At 25.3% G+C, this 16,696-nt stretch overlaps 1 protein-coding gene across 1 annotated transcript; it reads right to left on the bottom strand.

Annotated features, from left to right (window-relative positions):
• Positions 1-4,635: 4,635 nt before the first annotated feature.
• Positions 4,636-15,605, bottom strand: LOC145841176 (uncharacterized). The gene is made up of 6 exons (XM_082948550.1): positions 15,524-15,605; positions 7,893-7,993; positions 7,098-7,217; positions 6,620-6,750; positions 6,260-6,512; positions 4,636-4,960 (listed from the first exon to the last, which is right to left on the bottom strand). The coding sequence occupies exons 1-6, from the start codon at positions 15,603-15,605 to the stop codon at positions 4,742-4,744; spliced, it is 906 nt and encodes a 301-aa protein (XP_082804676.1). The 3' UTR covers positions 4,636-4,741.
• Positions 15,606-16,696: the final 1,091 nt, after the last annotated feature.

Below are 16,696 nucleotides of genomic sequence, written 5' to 3'. Positions count from 1 at the left end.
ACTTATTCTGCAATTTCTGGTGATTTATTAGACATCAGATTATATTACATTAGTTTTTTGTATGTATATAAGATATAAAGAGATTGTTTTACAACTTATAAACTAACCTAATGTATTTTAAATGAAAACTTAAATATTTTTTATTTTCTTGAATAATAAAATTTGTTAAAATTGCATGTAAATGTTAAAATTTTGTTAAGAGTTGTAAAGTCTCTTTGAAATATTGTCTAAAAGCTAACGTGGTTTTTTTTTATACAAACTTTACATAAAAATTATCATCAAGATCTATGTATCTACAGAGTGTGCATAAATATTCCATGTTTTATATATTTAAACTAAATATTAAGAAAGTTAAGTAAATATGTACACAATTTTTTACTAGCAGTGTAGTTATAAAAAAAACTGAAGTAGTTATAAACAATTCAAAACTAAAGTTTGAAATCAAAGCAATTGCATTTATAAGCTACTTAATAAAATGTTAGAACAATCATTTTAATTAAATTTAAGTACTAAAAAAGGCCGTTATCTTCAATATAATGACATAATAAAAATTAGGCTTTATTTAGCTATTTAAAAGTTTAGTTATTTTGTTCTAAAACGTTTTATTTTCTTGAAGTCTTTATTTCTTTATTATAGACTATATTTCTTTTGCTGTTAAGAATTAAAAGAAAAACTGCAGATAAATCTAAGACTACAGTAAATTTAATTAGTTTATATCGTAAATTCTTGTGTAAATACAAAGTGTGTTAATTTAAACTTTCACGTTACTTAAAAATTAGTTTTTGAACGTGAATTGAAAACTTCCTTTAAAGTCTATACTCTTTTTTGTTGTTATACTTTATTTACTTTATAGATTTGTTTTTTTGAATCGCTTGTGTAAATTTGTGAAAGATATAAATCATAAGTTCAAAGAAGTGTCTATTCTAAAGTTGAAAAAATATACTATGGTTTTGTATTAAATATAAAGAGAGATTTAAACCAATTATCTACATTTGTTATTTCTTAAGATTCTACTCCTACTGATCTAGTCTTATAAGATTCGTGTACTAATCTAAAGTAATGTTTTTATCAATCCTTTTTTTAAACCGATTATAAAATACTGTAACTATAATTCACTAAATTAGTTTATCGTACAGACAGTGTTTTTCTAGCAACCTACTAATTTTGAAATACTGTTACTTATTAAAAGAAGTTTTATATTTTTTTTATAATCACTAGTTATGCTTTAATTGATATAGGTGGGTTTGTGTTTGTTTATAAAATAATTTAAAATTTATCAAAACTACTACAACACTTAAAAATACATTTGTTAATTATGAAATAGCTGCTAGCACTTATTAAAGCATAAGTTAAACAATTGTGTAAAACGTTTTTTGTTGAGTTTTTTTTTCTTTACAAGTTAACAAAAATACGTCTTAAGCAAATAGTTAACAAAAATACGTCTTAAGCAAATAGTTAACAAAAATATTTTTGAAAATGTTTCATGATTTGTTTTTTTAAAGAAGCTGTCATCTGGTCAGTATCGTTTTTAATATCATTAGTTTTAAGCAAGGGAAAAATTTAAGTACCGTAAAAACGTAAAACTATTTTTACATGTTCAAAACTAATATCTCAAGTCTTAAATGTTTATAGTTCGAAGAAAAATCTATGATTTTTGTGCAACGTTTTTACATCCTATATATATTTTTTACTTTTGTATACGTTACTTAGCAGATACATTAAGCTTTTTGCGTTTTACAAACCTAAGCTATAAACTTTAAAAAACCTCTACAATTCAAGCTTTTTTACTTGTTCTTGAATTACAGTGAACAGTAAACTAAGTACACACTGCTGGTATAGTACGCACATTTCAGCAAAAAAAAATGCTGTGTTCAAAAATAACATCAATTAAATTGACATTTTTAAAAATTTAAAGATAGCTTGAATTGTCCTGGTCAACCTAAGTGACCTGATGTTGTAATAACCATGACAAATACATACAATTAAAAAAAAAATTCAATTTATAAAATTCTTAGGCACTTTTTTTTAAATCCAATACTAAGAATACCACATCACTTTTTCCTTTATTGTTGTAATTCTACCAACATAACCAGTTAAAATGAATGAAAATTAAATAGTAAGCTAGAAGGATTAAAATTTTGTAACCCTAAACTATTTTTTTTGAATAAACACAGTTTAATAAAAGCATGCTTAACATTTTTATAAATATCTATTTTTAAAGTTAGTAGTTAATTATGCGTGCTATGTAAATTTTAAAAGAACAATGTACAAGATAGATAAAAACTTTGTGAGTTTAAGATAGATTTCAAAATACATATATAAATACTTACAATTAAGTATATATAATAAATAAATACTGAAGACTTCAAATAATTACAAATATGTTTGCTTTTATAATGAAAAATATTGTTTAAAAGGATAGTCAATTGTAAAGTTAAATGACTTTTAACATGTTTGTATTAGGCTTAGTGATGGTAATTAAAGACCAAAGTTCGTACTTGGTACCAGGTACGAATTGCCGCTAAGGTATTCACTTTTTCGCTAAGTTCAAAAAGCGTACCTAGATGGCAGGTCGCTGTACTTTGTAAAACTAACTTTATTGTGCATGCTTAAGTGAGTGAGCTATTTAAAATATATATTTCAATTAGTTGTCTAACGAATCCTAATATTCAAATTCGTTCGGATAATGCCTTTTTTGTTATGGCCGGATCTTTTTCTAAAAACTATCCGGATCCGGCCGGATATTAATTTAAAAAAATCAGATTTGGATCCGGCCAGATATCAATTTGAAATATAAAAAAAAAACAGACCCGGCTGAATCCTAATGTCATGGTCTGGTAGGTAACTGAATATACTTTAGTTTCTTCCGCATAGAAACATATTCGAGGATTTAAAATTTATACTAGATATTCTGGAATTCATGATAGACAGCAAATAAATGTATGTAGCACATATTTGATAGTTTTTAGTTTTACACTACATGCTACGGGAAAAATTTTACAGTCAAACTAGATATTACGAGAAAACATGAAACTTACACAAGATATTCTAGAGTTGATTGAGAAAGAGTAAAAAAGGGTTATGAGCCTAATTTAGGTCAGTTTTGAAAATTACATTAGATATTAGTGGAAATTAGAAAGACTTATGAATCCAAATGTCAAATAAAAACGAGGATCCGGATTTCAAAATAACATTCGGACCCAGCCGGATACAAGTTATTAAAATGTCCGGAATCAGTAGATCACTAATTTTAGTAACATATGTATATTATCGTTTGAAAATTTTGCAAAATTGAAAACAGTTTTAGTTTATCATTAGGTAATCAAAATTGAAAAGTTAACAAATTTGTATATAGGTTTGTGGTTGATACAAGTAAATTTATATTCTAATAGATACTTCATTTTGTTTGCCAATAAAATATTAAAAGAATAATATACTTTAGAAAAAAACACTTTTCATTTTATATAAAACTAAGCAATATTAGAAAAAAAATAGATAGTATGTGCTTTATAGAATCTTAAAAACATTGTAACTACTTTAAATAAAACCCATAATTTTTTTCGTTGTATGGAAAGTTACGAAGTTCCTTGAACTTAACAAGGCTTAGTTACATGATATTAAGAGAACAAAAACATTTTCAAAACTAATTTAATAAAACTATTTACAATGAAAAATCTTGCGTTTCTCAACAAAAAAAAAAGATTTGCCATAGTTTAAAAAAATACTTTAGAGCAATATAGTATTATGTTAATGAATATTTAAATATTTTTCATAACTTTAAATTTATGTTGACTTTATTATAAATAAAATATGATTTACATTATAAGTTTATTAACAAGTTTTTGTGAATCTTAATAGATAAAAATACAGTGAAACAAAAAGATAACTACTACAATTTTGTTTAAAAAAATAAAAATGATCAACATGAAATTGAAGTCTTTGAAGGTAACAGTGAACAGTATAAAAAAAATTAATAAATCACAGTGAAATAAAGTGTTTTACTACTACATAGTTTGCATCAGTTTGAAGTTTAAAAACATTTTAAACATTTACGTTATAAAATATAACCATAATATTTGAAAGTGTGCACTAGTGTAAGGTTTTCTGTTCACATAAAACTAGATGAGGACCTAAAACATTTTGACATGTATCTTATTTTAAAGTGTTTTTAAACAAAATTTGGTAATATTTAGCAAGTTTTATATTATACTGAGTATTAAAAACTACAACTAAATTATTTTTTTAACACATTTTAAAATAAATTGTGTACTCATTAGTATAATGTGCATAGAAATTTTAAACTACTGTGTACAGCTTTTAAAAAGCTTGAAAATCACAGCTAAAAGCAATCTAAACTTTAAAACAAAAATGGAGCTAATATAAAAATATATTTTAAAGAAAAAAATAATTTTTCAACCAAATATTAAAACGAACACAAAATCTTAGACACAAAATTAAAAAGTAAATAAGAATACTGCATGGATGTTTCAAAAGAAAATAGTTCCAGGAATCAAAAAAGACCAACTAAAACATCACAACAAAACTTTATCTCAAATATAAAAAAGTGATACATTTTCAAAACAGTGCTTTTACACAAAAAATTATGGCTACGTGATTGAATCATTTTAATTAAACTTCTAATTTGGATGTATTAAGATAGATGGATTAAAATAACAATAATAATTGAGCTAATTTTTTTAAATAATGATTATGTGGTACAAAACAGAAAGTAAAAAAAAAACTAATTGTTATCTCGATTTCGACGGCTACTCGATCTTGACACAATAGTGTGAGCTGAGTATTCAACTAAATCGGAAATCTTTATTTCGTCACTGTCATCACTGTGACGATTTTGAATATGACGTAACAAATCTTCCGTGGGATGAACTATTCGGTTGAAATTCTTCATTTCAGTTGTTTGAGATCGGGATTCCGAACTGTAACCAGGAACGTCAGTGATCTAAAAATGTTGTTTGCAGGTAAAAACTAATTAACTGCTTAAAATTTAAGCAAAAATTGTAGTAGACTTTATATAACAAAAAGTTAGTATCTCAATAAGTAAGTTTCATCAGTAATTTAAATTAATGAATTTTACAAAAACATTAGATTGAACATTATTTGGAAATGTTAAGTGTTTAATAACAGTTATTTTATATATCATGTAATAATAAATTCAAATAAATTTTCGTATGTTAGTTTATTAATTAAAAAATAAAATTTATGTGTAACATATAAAACTCATAAAACTAAACTTATGCAATAAATTATAAGTATGATTTAACTAATATAGGATAAATATTAGACTTCACAAACTTAATTTTTATCCGCTTTTAGTTTTAATACTTTTTGTGATCCTTTATAAAATAAACATATAACTAGCACTTTTGTTTAGATCAGGGTTTCCCAAATTGGGTCATTAAAGAAATTTGGGACCATATGCTGCGAAAGGGGGCCCGTGACTAGTAAAAGATCTGTAATGTAGTATTTTTAAACTTACATTAGATTTTCTTGAGTTGATGATCAAAAAAAGGTCTTCGGCGTATTTAAGGGCAGTTTTGAAACTTTAAACTAACGAACAGGGATACCAAAAAATGGCCATTAAAGAAAGTGAGGGGGCATACGCTGCAAATATCGGGGAGGGGGGGGGGCATAAAATTGTAATTTAAAGTTTACTTTAGATAAACTGGAGTTAATAATAAAGAGAATACTTTTTAAAATGCTAAAGCTTGGTTTTGAAAAATCTTATTAGAGGGGGCCATTGATTTTAATTTCTTCAAAGGGTGCCTTATTATAAAAAGTTTTGGAAACTGGTTAAGATTGAAAAAAATGTACGAACAGCACTTTTTATAACTAATCGTTATAGTATAAAAAATTCTATTCATGCTTAAATTTAAGAAATTGTAATTAAAACGAAAAATTAAAAATAAAAAGCTTTAACAAAAACAACCATACAAAAAGTTATATATACCAGTGAATTTATATGAAAAAATAATTAAATCACTGATAATCGTAGATCATAGTTATTTTCAATGATGTCAATAAGGATAAATCTACTGTTAAAAATTCAAACAAAATATTTCTTAAATATATTATGTTAACTATTTTGTGTTAACTAATATTACTAAATACTAAATAATTTTACGAAATACATAGAAAAATTAAAACTATCATACTAAGTTCTCGTGTGTGAAATAATTTGTAGAAGCTAATGAAATTACGTTAATAAAACCATTTTCTATTTTTTTTATTTAAAACTCACCATTGCCATCGGTTTCTGTCGGCTGAACTTGACACGAAAATCTTCTTCACTTACACCAGCTTCACTCGTTGCCACTTCGTTCTCACACACAAAATTATCCTCGTTTAGTTCGGTGAGGAACAGTAGGTTTCCTTGGAAGTCTTCATCATTCAATAGCTCCTGATCTTCAACTTCCTCTAACTCTGATCTCACAGATTCTTCCGAGTCTGAAATTTCCAACACTGGTTTCGAAAACTCGTTCTCAGGAAAAAATCTGCAAATGCAAAAGTATTTTCGCTGATCAGTAAATTTATATTTTGTATCTTTTTTTTTATTACTGGCAGTTTATGAAACTTATTTTTAGTTAAAATTAAAACTAACTCGTCAAGGGTATTTTCCAGTGCAAGCTCGTTTCTTCTGTCGTTTTCCAGCAATATGGCGGTTCTTTTCATGTTTTGCTGCGATCTCTTGTACATTATGTTCGTGTGCTGAATACTCACTTGCGTTTTTTCCTAAAATTAGTAAGTTATTGAACATTTTTTAGTAAGTTAATTTAGAAAAATGTACCAACACTTAATATTATAGAAAACTAAACTAGTTAACTTTGTTTAAACTTTAATAGTTCAACTTTTTAAAATTGTAAAAATAGCAAAAAAAATGTTTAAATTTTAATTTCGTTTTAAAATTTATAAGTTCCAACTAAAGTTAATAATATACATATTGTAGACATTATTTTAAAATTTTGTTATTTAACTTAAGCTTTTGACTTTAAATCTCTGTTGATTACAATACACACCTAAGTCTCAAAACTATTATATGTTCCTAGCCTAAGATTTATTTTATTTTAATTTAAACTCACCCGTTCAGTATTGTCATACAACATTTCTATGTTGTTGACATCAGTGTTTTCGGTGAAATTTCTCATGTATATTGGTTTGTTTTGACTAATGTTGTTTCTTAAATGAGCTCCATAACTTTTCTGTTGTTTCATTAGTTTGTTTAGGACATCGCTTAATTAATGAGATACTAAAATTTATGCTTTTTACTTTTTTTAACAATCAACAAGTTATTAATAGGTTGGAATGGATTTATCAAAGTTTTGTAATAAATTTAATGCTTATTTGCTTAAAACAAAGAAAAATTTTAATTTTACAACAAAACAAAAATTGAAATATAAAGTATTGCATAACTTTATTCCAAAAAAACAAAAATTACAAATAAAACGTTGGTTATTTTCTTGAACAGTATAAATCATGTACAATTAATTTAAGATTAGCTAAGAAGTGTAATAAAGTAAGTAAATTTACAGAGTTTTATATATTCAAATTTAGTATTTTTTTGTACAGTATTGCTAAAGAAAGACACTCATATAAGCTTAAAAAGTAGAGCAAAACTTAAGAATGTTTTTGTTGAAAGTAATTATTTTACACAGTTAAACTTTAGTAATTAAAATCAAACTGATTTATTAGACATAAAGAAAAATATATATACATGATTATATAAATATATTAAACAAAAATATAAATTAAAAATCTTATACAAACTACAATGTTTTTTTAATTATATAAGCCTAAAAGGTAAAACCTAAAATTATAAACTTTTCTTAAATGATTAATACTTAAAAGTTATACAATTTCAAACAACAAAAATTAACTTTTAGATCATCAGATATTTTTCTATCCATTTTGATAAGCTGTTCTCTTGAACTTCTTTGCAATTCTTTCCATAAGGCTTCCGCTCCCATCCCAGGCTTGACTACAGTAATACAGTTTATAAGCATTGCTTATGTATTTAAAAATAAATTCAACAATAACTAGTAATAATATCTAAAGTTTTTTCTTTTAACTTTTAGTAAAAAAATGGTAAAACATCAAAAAAATATTAGCATGAGACAAAAAAAATCATTGTCTTAATTGGTAAATTACAGTTTGTTAAAATCAATTATATAAATTTTTATTGTATTGCTGTTTAAATATAAATTTGTAATCGCATTAAAATGTTGTCTTACCAAGTTTTAACAGATTAAAGTTTTACAAATAAATAAATTTAAACAGTTTGGTAAAAAATCAAAGCTACTTATTATACTTGTAAAGTCAATGTAGTTGGTTCAACTGTATCGACTTTAGTAGACAGATTGACCATCTTATAGTAGACAGATTACAATATACATTTTCTTCAATCAATTAGAATATATAAAAACATTTAAAAAAATTACTAATTTCTTTTGAGTAATCAATTAAAGTAGATAACACTTGTAAAACAAACCTTTTAACATTGACTTTCTTCTCATGAGCTTTTTGTTTACCTTTGGTGTATCGTTTGAGTCATCGTCAACTTTTAATATTGCTTGTAAAACCTAAAAAAAAAATTATAAACAGTGGCAAAAATAAAACCTTAGAATTGGAGATTATAAAAGTCTTCAAATTTAAAAACAAAGTTAGGTATTATGTGCATTTGATTCAAAAGGTATAATTTTACAATATCATACTTAAATAAACCATATTTCATTAAAACTAGTTTTTTGTGAGATTTTTCAACACTTTTTACTTAATTGTTTAAATTAATTTAACGGGAAGAAAAATAAAGTTAAAAACTAATTTAATAATTATTAGTTGCTTAAAATAATTTTTATTTTACACAGTCTTTCATTTATATCAAAGCGTATGCCCTATGTGATTAAAAATAACTATTAACTGTTTATAGAGGGTTTAAAAGTTTTTTAACTAAATAGTTTTTATTAGTCTAAGAAAAATTCTTAAATTTCTAGCAACTTTTTAAACATAATTCAACTACAAGAGTTTCAAATAAAACTGTAGGCATAACTCAAAACAATTTTTAAACTTACACTTTCAACTTTTGTTTCTATATCTACAGAGCTCATGCCAACGTGAACAAATTACTATAACAAAACTTATACTGGAAAAATATTGTAAATTGATCAAAATTTTGAGATATACAAAATTTCTTAAAGAAAAAACTTAATTAAATATTTCGTTACAATTAATTTGACTTAAAAATTAGATTTTTAACAAACGTTTGTTTTAGCTTTTAAGTTTAAAAAAAAAAACTATTTGTTGAAACCTAAAGTGACTTTTGAGATACCAAGTCCAAACTTATAACATTTGGGAAACTCAATAATTTATTACAAAAAAAAAGAAATTTAAATAAAAAAAAAGTTTTCTTTTAAACTTTTTAGCAACCAATTTCAAAATTTCTAAGTCTAATCTTTATTTATAAAATACAAACTCTTCAGCTAAATTTTTATATACAAACAAGTGCACAAGCTTTTAACAGGGTTGGTACTCTTTGAGTCAAAAAATCTTCCCTGAGTGACCAGAAATTTCCCTTAGTAACCTAAAACTTCCCCAAAGTTCCCTGAGTTTTCTCAAATCCTTAAAAATTTTATTATTTATCAAAAAATTACAATGTTAATTCAAAGAATATTGAAGAACTAGCAGTAAGGCTACAAAATTTCTAAATAAGCACTTAAAAATAAATAAAACTAATTTTTTTGAACAAAATATTGAAACTGGAATACCTAAATCTCATTCTAGATCTAGAAAATAATTCCCTGAGATTTTTCAAAAAATCTTAAATTTCTCCTGAAATTTTTAGAAAAAACCAAAACTGCCCTGAGTTTCCCTGAGTTAAAAAAGCAATCAAAATCCCCTTAGCCTCCCTGAGATTTTTTACAACTTAAAAATTCCCTGAGTTTCCCTGAATTCCCTGAGTGTGTGGCAACCCTGTTTTAAAAAGAGAGTTTATATCATGCTGCAATAAATTTCGCATAAAAAAATCTTAAAATTATTTAAGGGGTGTTGCATGGGGTGAAGAGCAGATGCCCTACCTACAACAACTAAAAAACTGTTAAAAATATCAATTATAAATTAAGGCCATAGGGGGGGGGTCCAACATTTTTTTTACAAAAATTAATTTTGGCTTTTATATGAAAGCTTTAAATACAAACTACAAGCCTGTTTTATAGAATTTAAAAATATCGTTTAACTTTTGAGATATTTTATTTTTTGTAAAAAGTTTCAAATACAAACGTATGGACCGCAAATTTTTTGGGGTCAATTTTCTCGGAAATTTAAAAATTCACTAAAAATCTATCTCCTCCTTCATTTTTCAAGCAATCTTCTTCAAATTTTCAGGAAATGTTCTTTATATTAAAAGGAAAAAATGTTACTTTAGAATTTTAATAATGTAGAAAAATAAAAATTTTATCACAAAAATTTAAAAAAAAAAGTGTTTTTTTTTTCAAAATAATAATATTTTTACAAAAATGTTTTTTAATTCCAAAGTAAAGTTTTTTTGTTATTGTATAAAGATTATACTGTGAAAGTTTGAAGAAGATTGATTGAAAAATTTAGGATAAGATAGATTTTAAATAAAATAGTCTTTTTTCGCTGTTTTAGTTTTCCCTTTCCATAGGGAACCTATTATGCGGCCCAACTTTGACTAGTCATATCTCAAAAAATAATTTGAATTTTTAAAAACAATAAAAAGCATCTTCATGCTTAGAAAAAACTCTTTAAAATAAGATCAACTTGTTAAAAACATGTTTTACCCCCCCCCCCCCCTATGGCCTTAAATATGTTGTTACAAACGGTTTTATGTAATTGTGTTATTTTTATCTAACTTAATTAGTTTTAAAAACATCAAATTAAGAGTTTTTTAATACTTGTAAATTTTGCACCTCTTTTCAGAAATACTATATGGCGTCATTGTAAAAGCTACTGTTTTTAATTAGTTTTAAATAACTCCTGTAAAAAAGCTTATATTCAAGCTTAATCTAGATTTTACAAAGTTTAAATAATATGATAAAAATGTTCTAAAGTAATAACTTTTAACTTTTAACTTTAGTAAGTTTTAATTTAAAGTCATTGTTTTCTTTAAATTACATAATCTTTTTGCTGTTTTTTTTTTTTATTACAAAACTAAACGTACTAATTTTTTAATTAAAAGCTAGTTATGTTTAATCTAACTTAAAAGAAAGTATTTCCTTTTTTGTTAAATTCAAAACAGTATTCATGCTTAAGGGCATAAGTGTTTGAGGATTTTTTTACATAGTTAACATCAGATCTTATATAAAACATTATGATTTGTAGACACTTTATAAGAAGTATAAAATTTTAATTTTTTTAGAAGAAGATTTGTTAGAAAACAAAGGAGAATTTTTCAAAGGAGAAATAGTCTTTATGTTTTATAAGAAAAAATTGTACTCACCAATTTTGATCACTTATATCTCAAAATTTATTTTAAAATTTCTCAACAATGAACTAAGTGTCTGATACCTAAACAAAATTAACTTGTAAAATACAAGGTAGACGTACCTGTGTCTTTAAATGTCCCATTAAATGTCTTAATGTGTCCAAATCAATTTTTTTACTATGTAACCATGACTTGATTTGTGAAGGATTTTATATGTTACTTTAATTTTATATTGTTGTTTTTTCAGTTTTTAGAAAAAAAATTAGTATAAGTCCCCCTGCATGCCTAATTTGTTTCAGCAACCAAAATATCTTGTCAGTTTCTAGCTTTGAAACAACTTGAAACGACAAACAAAATCTTGCTTTTTTATAACAAATGAATTAAAAACATCTATTAGTGTTATTTTGATTAAAAATAGTTCTTTTTAAATAATTTTTATGTAAAAGTTTTTATTTAAAGATTATTTTTTAGTTTCAAAGTACAATAATTGATATAACAGAAAAAAAAAATTTAACAAGTGCAACTCGGTAAAACATTTTGTTTCTGTAACATTTCATGTAAGTTCTTTCAAAAGTAAAACTCATTTAAAACAGCTAAACCCATAAAAGACGTTTTTATGCTAAACCTGCTAAACAATAGTTATACACCTAATATTTAATTTATTTAGATACGCTCTGATAAGCTCTATCCAAACTAAAGCTTATACTTTCTGCAATTTTCAGCTTAATACCACTATAAAACTTATCTATTTATCATCTTGAAAAGTAAAAGAATAGTACAGTATAAAGATATTTTTTTAGCAGGGTAACCGTGGGTTTTTAAAAAAGTTTCTTTACTTTTTTTAAGTTTTTGAAACTACAAATTTTTATTTACTTCTTGTAAAAAAGATCCTTGTCATGTAAAATAGATTCAAGATAAAAAATGTTTATGTTAGTGTAACACTACTGAAAACTACTCTAGTGCTACTTCAAATATATATTTTTAAATCAAAATTCTAAATAATATACAACTTTTTAATTGAATATAACATTTGTTACTTCTATATACACAATTTAATTGTTTCACATGTAAGTGTTAAAATTCGAGATTTTCTATGGTATCAATTATTTCTGTTAGATTACAGGTTTTATTGAAAACCATCTAATTAAAGCTTTTTCAGATTTTTGTATAGCTTTCAAAATTACAGTGTTTTCAGGATTTAAGGTTAAATGACTGTATTCTTTGAGCAAAAATTTTTGATCCTAATTATTAGTTTTAAAAACGTTACCTTATAAAATTGAAACACCAATTATTGTCCTGGACATGGTATTAAACATTATCGAAGTGGTGTACAACTTGATACCAAAGGAGTATTTTTGTACACAAGGTCCTAGGATCAACTACTTAGAGAGTATTTTTATTAAAATAAAAATTATATAATAATAAAGATATACTAGCATTTTCCATTAAGTGTTTATATACTTAAGACCAATTAAATCTACAAAAAAATTCGAGTTTAATTTTTGCAAAATAAATCTACTATGGTTTCTCTTCTAGTGAAATAAAATTTCAAAATAGATTATAAATAATTTTAACTGCATCATAAATGTACATTAAACTTATTATTTATCAATATTATTAGTAGTCATTCTGACCCTCTTAGTTTTAATTATAGCTATTGGTTTCATGTATATATATTAGTAGTCAAATGGTTGTCAGGTTATTTATTTTCGTAAAAGGTAATTTCCCATACCATGAACTGAAATAAAACTAAACAAAGAACTTATAAATTGTATATAATCATTTATATTTAACAAACTTAATCAAAAAAACACAAAAAAAAAAGTTTTTAGATGTAAATTCAAATTTTGGTTCACATTCTATACGAACTTTTTTAGTTTTTTTTGTTATAAAAAATAATGATAACTATTTATTTTAGACTATTGGTGGCGTACAACACAATAACCGAAAGGTTTTTCGTACAGCTGCTCCTTAGGCTTAGACCAGGGGTCGGCAGGCACTTGGTGCTCGCGGAAAAATTTAAAGTTTTCTAAATTTTTGCGGGCCACAGTTCTAGTTTTAGTGATATTTGAATAATCTTTAAGTTTTAGTCACACCAAAGATAGTTTTACTTTTACTCACTTATTACATTAAATGACTTTTAGCTACCTAATTTATAATTTAGACTGTTTAATATACTTAAGTCTTAATAAAATGTGTACTAAAAATAGTTTTTTAAATACTTAATAAGTTAAACTTAATAAAGTACTTTTATTATTTTACTTACAACCTAACTCTCTATAAAAACCGAGCTTAAAAAAAATTATGGTTCACTTATATACATTTTTTATATTATAAACTACCTTTTCTTATTTTAAAAAAACTTTAACTGTAGAAAATAGTTTTTGCGTCTTAAACAGTTTGCACTATTTAGAAAATTCAGTAATTAGTTAATTTAATGAAATTAATAACTATTTATAGTGTAAATAAGCTAAATCAAATTTTTTAACATAATTAATGCTGGAATATTTTAATAAATTTTAATATTAGTAATTAATTAGTCTTCTACAAAGTTGCCACTTTAAAAGAAAAATGTCTAAACTATATTAAAAGTTTACTAAAAGTTAAAATAGCTAAATTTTTTATGTTAATCAAGCTTAAATACATCACTAAAATATCATTATTACAAAAAGCACAGTATTTAAATAGACAAAAATTACAATTAGTAAACTACACTACAGTCAAAGAAAATATTCTGAGAATTTGAAGATTTATTCAAACTATTTGAAATAAAAGTTTCAGATTAACCTGAGTTTTATAAAGATTTCTTGAACAGCTTTAACCTAGTCTGAATTTAAAAAAAAACTTTAAACTAGCCTGTTTGTTTGGCAACCCTATTTAAAACAAAGTTCACAAAATAAAGAAATACCGAAGTTTATTAACAGTTAATTATTTATATAATTCTAAAAATTATTGTAATTAAGCTTGAATGGACAATTAAGTTTTTGAAAATTAATAATAAAATATACAAAAACTTATTAAGCTATTAATTAATTAAAAAACCAATTTTTTATTGAGCATCATAGCAATTTTTTATCTGCAATAAAAATATTGCATTTAAAATGAGCAGATGTGAATTATAAGACGAGTTATAAGAACTACAATACGTTAGTTTGAAGTTATTGCGAGAAAAAAATGGCTTAAATATGTTTCAACAACGCATATATTTATTTTTAGTAACTACAGACTGATCAGAAAAAAATGTTTAGGCAAGTTATAAAGCAGCAAAATTGAATACTAAAAAAGATACCGTTGAAAGTTGAAAACTTATTTAAATAATTTATGTTTGCGTTGGTAAAATATTTTTGTTTATTTCTTCAATATCAACAAAAAGTCGTGTTTAGGAAATTTCTGAAGATTATAAACCGCATAAACCAAATTAGGACTTAAATCAATCTGTTAAGATGCGAAAACTGATACAACAAATATTGCTAATTTTAAAATTTTTATTACAGGTGGTTTTACTAATTTTGAAATTTTGGAAGAATTTCTAGGTTTAGTTCCAATACTATGCACAACAATAGGTAAAGACATTTTATAGCAAAGGTGCATTGCACCAATAAAAAGTTTTTAAAAGTATAAGTGTTTACTTCTATTTTAGTATATAATTAAGTTAAAGGTAAAAAAAAATTGTCCTAAATAATTTAATAAATTTTAAAGACACTTTAACCAAAAAGGCTATATTTTAATGATTTTTATGTTTATGTCTGAACTACGTGGTCTCCAGTAACTTACTAACTGACAGCTTTACCTACAAGTAGCTACAATTATAAGTTACAAAACTATTTCCTAAGTTATAAATAAAACACACTTTGAATAAATGCAATTTACTTTATTTCAAATAATAATTCTTAGTTCTGAAGAAAGAAACTATTAAATTACGACACAAATAAAATCTATAAAAAGTATTAACAATCGTAAAGTTATATAAAATACTAAGATAAACTCCGCGATGTAGACGTTTTCTCGAAACTTTTTAATAAAACGTTGACTTAATCGTAACTTTATTGTTACCCGGACTTGTAGCCTAACTGATTTCCTTCGAAATTGCCTCGGTCTCAGGCTCGACAATCTCATCAGATTCCAGGTTAGCAGTAGTCTCGGAACAACTCATTTCGGTGCACGTTTGTGTGCGTGGCACTTTCAAGACTAATGCCTTTTTTAGGGGTTTTAAGGACATAACTATATAATTTATATAACTAAATATAATAAAACTAAGTAATGTTGTTTTATTATGTACAAATAAACGCAATGACAGCTCACAATAAGTCTAAACACTTAAAGTTAACAATTAGAAGGAAAACGTGCTCTGGATTCCCTCCTTGACGTGTCACTGGTCTCCGGTCGCTCAGTTTCTGGCACTCGACGTTGGTCCGTCTCGTTTACAGAATCTTGATGTACGTGGCTTGATCTTCTTCCGTTTCCTTCCCGTAATCGGAGCGTGGCGATAAAATACAATATAAATAGGCACGATGATATAAATATGTATAAATATTACAATACAAGTACAATAGTAAGTAGATACTAAAATATAAATATGTATAAATATTACGACAGAATTATTAAAAAGTACGAAAACAACTTGTTCGTAGAAGTGTAGCTAAGGTTGACGCCACAATCTGTGTGGGCTTGCTCAATAAGATGAATGTTCAAGTTTGTTTCTTTGAACGCTGTGGACTCAATCGTGAAATTCAGTGTTCAAATTGATCCAAAGAAGTTGTCTGCTACAGTATGCGTAGGCTTATGATTATGGCACGTTAACAACTCAAATCGAGTTGTTCGCCCCGTCAACGTTGTTGTATAAGAAGGTTTTCTCGGGTGTCATCTAGCTTTTCCAAGATGGCGGCTAACGCTTAAATTTGCGAGCAGCAGAGTGTCGCTTCGTGCTTGTTTCGAGGTAAAATGACCTGCTTCACGCTCTGATTGGGCGTATTTATAGTTTTTCGATTCTTTTTCTAGAATTTTCAATAATCACGCGATCTCTCATTTGATTCTCTCATTTTCCTGGACTTTGGACTGTAGATCACTTGATCTATCATTTGATTCTCTCATTTTCCCTTAGCCACACCCATAAACAAGCTATTTCCAGTTCAATCAAGAAATCAAAGACAAAAATCATTTTAACTAGCACTTATTTTGTTTGTGAAAAATAGTTTTTTTGGGAATTAGTTTTACTATACTTATTTGTTGTTTTTTTTAAATAAA

This window comes from Thalia democratica, chromosome 1 (assembly GCF_965202585.1).
Source record: "Thalia democratica chromosome 1, ktThaDemo2.hap1.1, whole genome shotgun sequence".
Lineage (NCBI taxonomy): Eukaryota > Metazoa > Chordata > Thaliacea > Salpida > Salpidae > Thalia > Thalia democratica.
The sequence above is the reverse complement of the archived record's forward strand: the minus strand, read 5'-3'. Positions and strand labels throughout refer to the sequence as shown.

Excerpts from the sequence above, each read along its gene's own strand:
- LOC145841176 (XM_082948550.1), bottom strand. The coding sequence starts at position 15,605 with ATGAGTTGTTCCGAGACTACTGCTAACCTGGAATCTGATGAGATTGTC. Across the intron at positions 7,994-15,523 it reads GGCAATTTCGAAGGAAATCA|TCAAGCCTGGGATGGGAGCG; the intron begins GTTAGGCTACAA and ends GTATTACTGTAG. Across the intron at positions 4,961-6,259 it reads GACAGAAACCGATGGCAATG|ATCACTGACGTTCCTGGTTA; the intron begins GTGAGTTTTAAA and ends CAACATTTTTAG.